This window comes from Balaenoptera musculus, chromosome 10 (genome assembly GCF_009873245.2).
Source record: "Balaenoptera musculus isolate JJ_BM4_2016_0621 chromosome 10, mBalMus1.pri.v3, whole genome shotgun sequence".
In the NCBI taxonomy this organism is placed as follows: domain Eukaryota; kingdom Metazoa; phylum Chordata; class Mammalia; order Artiodactyla; family Balaenopteridae; genus Balaenoptera; species Balaenoptera musculus.
In genome coordinates, this window is record NC_045794.1 from 22,610,978 (window position 1) to 22,617,642 (window position 6,665).

The 6,665-nt window shown below is 44.9% G+C and overlaps 1 protein-coding gene across 3 annotated transcripts in view; it reads right to left on the minus strand.

Moving 5' to 3' along the window:
- Positions 1 to 6,134, minus strand: part of ITPR2 (inositol 1,4,5-trisphosphate receptor type 2) — a 524,960-nt gene extending 518,826 nt beyond the window's left edge. The window contains exon 1 of one of the 3 annotated variants that reach the window (XM_036864824.1): positions 5,727 to 6,132. In XM_036864824.1, the coding sequence (XP_036720719.1) occupies positions 5,727 to 5,818 (92 nt within the window). In that variant the 5' untranslated portion in view covers positions 5,819 to 6,132. Of the gene's footprint in view, positions 1 to 5,726 lie in introns of all 3 variants that reach the window. The other 2 variants (XM_036864825.1, XM_036864826.1) reach the window with 2 other exon arrangements.
- Positions 6,135 to 6,665: the final 531 nt, after the last annotated feature.

Sequence of the window (6,665 nt, forward strand, 5' to 3'; positions counted from 1 at the left end):
CAAAAAAGCTCTGTTAAATCTAGAATGAGGCCAAGAATTTGCTTCTGAATTCTCTTTCTATCAAAGCCAAGGATCAGGGGTACTTAAGGAAGGATGGTTGTTTACCTGACTGAGCTCTCCACCGGAGAGAGTCTAAAAGCTGCAGTGTTGTTTATGGAATGACTTAAGTTTAAGAAATGGTGGACCTTTCAGCTTAAAATAGACTTTATGTTCACCACTTCAGAAACTGTCTTTGCACTCCAGCTGATTTAAAGTTCCATAACATGACACTACTAACACTTAGACTTTCCAGAACAACTCAATATTCAAGATTATACTGTCTTCTTCCTCCCCACTAAACACACATGCAAGTATCCAATGGATTTTTAGACACATTTATCACAGTAACATATACCCTAGCCAAAACAAAGCTAAGTTCATATACCTAGTTATAGCAGAAAATAATGCTGTTACTTGGAGGGGTTCTGTTTAGAAGAGGCTAAAGATAAATTACAAATTATGCAAATATAAAAACTGGTTATAACCGTTCCTTGCTTCATCTATGACTCTCTACTGATCAAACAGTCCTATTAAGGGAAAGATTTTTCAAACCATGGTAAGAATAGAAAAATTAAATAAGAAAAATAATAATAAATCAAATCTGCAACCATTTAAATATTAAAACTTTAAGCAGAAAAAAGATCAGGAAGGGAAATTCAAAGGACTATAATTGGTAAAAATAAAACATAAGTCTTATTCATCCATCTAAGGAATTAAGTCAGAATTATAAACTGTGTGACCCACCATCCCCCTACCTGATGTCTATTGTTGAACATGGAAACAAAGGAATTAAAAAGCTCATTGAATTGACCAAAATCAAGCAGTAATTAAAAATAAGGGCTCTGATCTTTTCCCACTCTGGTAAAAAACTATCATGATACTTGGCAGTCACTGCACCAATGGGTGGTCACCTGAGTGTTTTCTCAGACCTTAATTAGTGGGTGCTGATTCTTAGTAGATCCCAAAAAGAAACCTCAAGTCAAAGACAACAATCACTTAAACATATGTATACAGATGTGCATAAACACACACACACACACGTGCACACTTGTCATTCACTAACCTCTCAAGCACATGGAGAACAGACAATGAAACAACTGTATACTTTTTATTGATTCTACTGTCCCACCCGTCCTGGGAATTCTGCCATGCTCACTCCCACTGTGTGGTACCTGACCATTGGTCAAGTTGATATCCCCAAAATATGAAGTGTCAGAAGTATCAATGACCAGGGAAGCAAATCTCAGTGTAAAGAAATGGAGGAATGGGGAGGGGACAATTAACACTGCATTTGATACAAATCAAAACTACAATGAGGTAGCACCTCACACCAGTCAGAATGGCCATCATTAAAAAGTCTACAAATAACAAATGCTGGAGAGGGTGTGGAGCAAAGGGAACCCTCCTACACTGTTGATGGGAATGTAAGTTGGTGCAGCTGCTATGGATAACAGTATGGAGTTTCCTCAGAAAACTAAAAAATAGAATTACCATATGACCCAGCAATCCTACTCCTGGGCATATAGCCAGACAAAGCTCTAGTTCAAAAAGATACATGCACCCCTATGTTCATAGCAGCATTCTTCACAATAGCCAAGACGTGGAAACAACCTATATGTCCATCGATAGATGAATGGATAAAGAAGATGTGGTACATATATACAATGGAATACTACTCAGCCATAAAAAAAGAATGAAATAATGCCATTTGTAACAACATGGATGCAACTAGAGATTATCATACTAAGTAAAGTAAATGAGAAAGAGAAAGACAAATACCATATGATATCACTTATAAGTGGAATCTAAAATATGACAGAAATGAACAGAAACAGACTCACAGACATAGAGAACAGATTTGTGGTTGCCAAGGGGGAGGGATGGAGTGGGAGGTTGGGGTGATCAGATGTAAGCTTTTATACATAGAATGGATAAACAACAAGGTCCTACTGTATAGCACAGGGAACTATATTCAATATCCTGTGATAAACCACAATGGAAAAGAATATAAAAAAAAGAATGTATATATATGTATAACTGAATCACTTCACTGTATAGCAGAAATTAATGTAACATTGTAAATTAACTATACTTCAATTTAAAAATAAAAATATAAAAAGCAAAAACAAAAGCAACACCGCATCTGAAATTGTACAACATATCCCAAAAATCCTCCCTTCTCTTTTAAAAGAAAAATAAAAACCATAACCCTAAAATGTACAGTACAAAAAAAAATTGTTTATTTGAAATATATTCACCATCTTCATCCAACAGGATTTAAAGTAGTTTTCCTTAAGTCAAGGTAAGTGTTTCCTAAATCGATCTTTAGATGAAAAATTAAGTTAGAAAACATAAATCAGGCCCCTTTTGCACCAATACAAGCTGGGAGAACAATACTCTACCTCATTTAGCAATAACTCAGGGTTCAGAAACATCAGGTAAATCCTGGTTAAAGGATAACTGGGGAAAAAAGGGAAATGCAAGTCTTTGCAACCGGAGCAGTCTAATTCCTCAGACTGAGATATCAAACTTAAAAGCTAGGTCACAGAGCCTACAAAAATCTTCCTACATTTCCAGTTGGAAGGGCCTCTAAAATGGCCTACTAAACTCTAATAGAGTGAAACTGTGATTTTTTTCAGGTGAAACATTCGTGACCTTATTACAAAAATTCCCAAAAGCCAATAATAACAACGTGTATCCTCCCAAACAAATTTACACACGAGATACTAAAATCAGACAAAATTTATCTGCAGACAAATAAATATGTATGAATTACCTGTAATGCTGTAAACTCCATTCTCACTAACGACCTCCTAAGGTGAATTTGAAAAACCATCATGCAACCAAAAGCGTCAAATAGATAAAGAGCAAAGATAGAAATCAGAAACTTTCAGCCTCATTTTTAGCTCTTCCGTTGAGTTTTTAACATTACAGTGGAACAAACTATGCTGGCTAAATAGATACAATGCCCATGTCTCCAATGGAGCTCTCTGATTCACTTTAACAATTCACACACCTTTGAAGAAATCTAAGGCCCACAAAAATATAAGCATAATGTGGATTTTCCTAGCAACTCTCTAAAAAAAATGGGCTCTTTCCTTTCTGTCTCTTTCATTCACTTTTATAATACCCCAGGGGCAGGGGCATCAAATACTCTTTCTCTTACTCTCCACAAAGACATGCTGACAGGAAAAGAGAATAAATGATATGAACAAGGTCATAATTAGCAACAGACCTTGGACAACTGACCTGCAACTATAGAAGAGCAAGGAAATTCAACTTGAAGTATGTACTCTGTCTTTGATAGAAAAGGTGTATAAATAATGAGCCTACAAAAGTATAATGAAAAACTATAATGCTGCTTTGATTTCATGGTCCTAAAACAAACTTGTAAAGTAAAATATCTACCAGTTGTCATCTAAGCTAACAAAGTAGGTGATGCTACTTTGCCTAGATAACATTTCATGTGGCATGAACATAGGCTCCTGCCAGCTTTGTAACTACTAAAATTCTCAGGCCAACGTAGTGCCATGAGTTAAAGAAAAAGAATATCTAATCAGAGCACCAAGCTTCACCAGCGGCAGCATTTCCAATGACCCGTCCTCACCTTAGAATCGAGCTGCACAGAGGTCTTGTCATATTAACCTCAACAAGAATCAGTTTGTCAACAGAAAAATAATACTGCACAAACACACTCTAAGGCAACTCAACTTCCAAAACACCAGCAAGAAATGCTGAATACGAATAAATATTTTATACAAACATACGCTACATTAAAGCTTCTTTTTCTCAAGATAATGTGTAACCAAAGAAACACACACTTGGCTGAGAGTCTGGAGACAGGGTTATAGCTCCAGCTTTTGGCATTAATGTCCTCTGCTTCACAGGTAAGTCACTTCATTTCTCTTCCCCTAGGTTTCTCTATCTCCAAAATGAGCAGGACAGTCTCGGCAACTGCTAAAGTATGTAGTGACCGAGACACATACCTTTGCTGAATAAGACACTACAAAAACATGGCTTTTTATTTCACTAGGTTTTATACTCTATTCCTAATCCTTTTTATTGTTTTGTCCACGACTGTAACTGTCGCTCACAGTCACCTAGGTAGTGACAATTACAATAGCTAACACTTAATACAAGTGTTCATGTGCTAAGCACCTTATGTTAACTCACTTCTTCCTCAGCACAATCCCACGAGGTAGTAACCATGAGTGAGGAAACTGAGATGCAATTATGTAACTTGCCCAGGGTCATAAGGTTCACAAGCGGAGAAGCCGGGATTTGACCCCAAGCCCTTCCTGATCAACCACCAGGTTAAACACACCTAGAGAGTCTACAGAGGGGAAGAGTGAGGTGCAGCAGAGTCCATCTGCAAAATGTTGCAGGAAGCCCAAACACTGACCTTGTACTAAGAACTCTCCGGGAAACAAATGGCAGCTTACGATTTACAAACCCAGCACAAAAGCACCTGTCACGGCTATTTTTTTCTTCCATGCTTCAGTTTCACTTAACATTGATCTTAAAGGGGTTAAGTTAAATCTACCTCCCTTCTTTCACCCATTAAGGGAGATGCACAAATAACAGAAACTGGGGAAGTTCTGGTGACGTCCACGTCCCCTGTGGGGTAGACACCACTCCATTAATGGCATGGCTCAAAGCCACCGTCCAGGAACACTGCATGTTAAGTCATCTGCCCTAAAACCTAACGGCAGAAAAAAGTGACCAGTCCGAAGTGGAAACACCAGTTTCTCAGCCTGAAATCTCTAAGACTGGGAAGTCTAGCTACTGAGACCAGGCGGTAACAACAACAAAAAAATGTACGCATCAAAATACAATGCAGTCAGTGTGCGTTTAAACTGCGAGCTGGTATTAACAATCAGGACAGAGAGAAAATACTAGTAATCAAGGAAGTCCTCTTTAACCATCTAGCACACGGTTATGTTTATACACCTATTTCCCCCATTCATAAATCAACTCCAATCTCAAGAGCCCTGCACTTGGCCGAGTACCGGGAGAGGTTGAGCATTTCAGTGGGCCAAAGCCCGGGGAGGGGAGAAAGCAGGTGTGAGTTCTAGAACCCAGGAGGCCGTCGGAGCCCCCAGGCTGCCCCCGAGGCGGGGCGAGTCCCCGTTTGGCTAGGCCAAAAGGAAATTACTTCAGCGAAGTGGGACAGTGAGCTCCTCCCGCAGGGCAAAGCCACACTCCCGCTCGCCACATCGCCTGAGTTTCATGTCCGAGGCCACGGACTTTTATTGACTGGTCTTACAAACCTGGCCCTGAAGGACAAGGGCTTGAGAGCGGTAGCGAGCAAAGATGGGGAAGAGGAGGCATTTTGTTTCACCTCCAAGGGAAAAAAAAATTTTTTTTTTATCAAAACAACCCACAGAGAAGCCAACGAAGACTTCTTCACCGGGCCTGTCTCCGGGCTTTTGAATCACTTCCTCCTTTTCAGATGCGTCTCTGAGCTTGAGATTACCAAGTTGCAGAGAAAGTCTTGCCTCTATGGGCAGCTTCCTGCGAGCGAGAGAGCCGAGCGCACGGCGCTGTCCGCGGGCGCAGAGCCTGCCCTGCCTCCCGGCCACCCCAGGCGGGAGCGGGCGCCGGGGGACGCGGCGGCGCCAGGAGGGACTGGGATGGGTTCCGAGGGGCCTGAGTACCAGCGCTCCCCAGCCCGCGCCCCGGCTTACCCCAGCGTGTTGATGAAGCCGTTGACCGAGCCCTCCGCGTACAGGGACACGATGTCCCCTATGTAGAGGAAGCTGGACATTTTATCGGACATGCTGCTTCATGCTCCGCAGAAGACGTCCCTCCTCTTCTCTGCGCCCTCGCCGCCCTCTCCGGGGAGCCGCCGCGGCAGAGGCGGAACGGAGCGCCCGCCTGCAGCGCCCAGAGCGGCGGCGGCGGACACGGCTCGAGGGATCGAGTGTCGGGCTCAGCCCTGCCCCGCGCCGGGGGAGCCGCCAGGAGCGGCGCTGCAGCTCCGGACACCCCGCGACGTGCGCAGCCCGGACGCCCAGAGAGCCGCAGCCGCCGCCGCCTCCCCGGCAAGTTTCCTGTTCCTTTCAGAAGTTTTCTCTCCAACACCTTTTGCTCCTCCTCCCTCCTCCGCCTACCCTCCCCGCTCCGCGCCCCGCCGCAGCGGTCCCCGCAGCCCGGCCAGAGCTGGTGCGTGCAGAGCCCCTCGGTTCCCTCGGGGGAATTTTTGGACCAGGTGGTGGTGCCCATTGGGCGAAGGGGAGGAGAGGAGCCGGGGGACGAGAGGGCGGAGGCCAATCAGGCGGCGGCGGCCCGGGGCGGAGCCGGGCCGGGGCGGGGCGACCGGGGTAGGGGGCGGGGCCCGGCCGCCCGGGAAGCCGTGGCGCGCGCTGACCCAACGCGGGGAGGCGCTGGAGGGGCGGCGGGATCCCCGAACCGGGAAGCGGTCGCCGGAGAGCCGCCCTGGAGAGGCTAGACTTGGGGTGCGACAGTTCCCGCCTGGGAAAGCGAAGGATGGCGGGGCCGAGACCCAGTCCCTTGTCTTAAAGGGGGCGGGGAGGATTGAGAATTGGCGATGGGGCGCGCGCGCAGGACCGGAGCGGAGTGAGCCGGCGATACGCCTGGAGATGAAAAGAAGGAGCCGGAGCGGC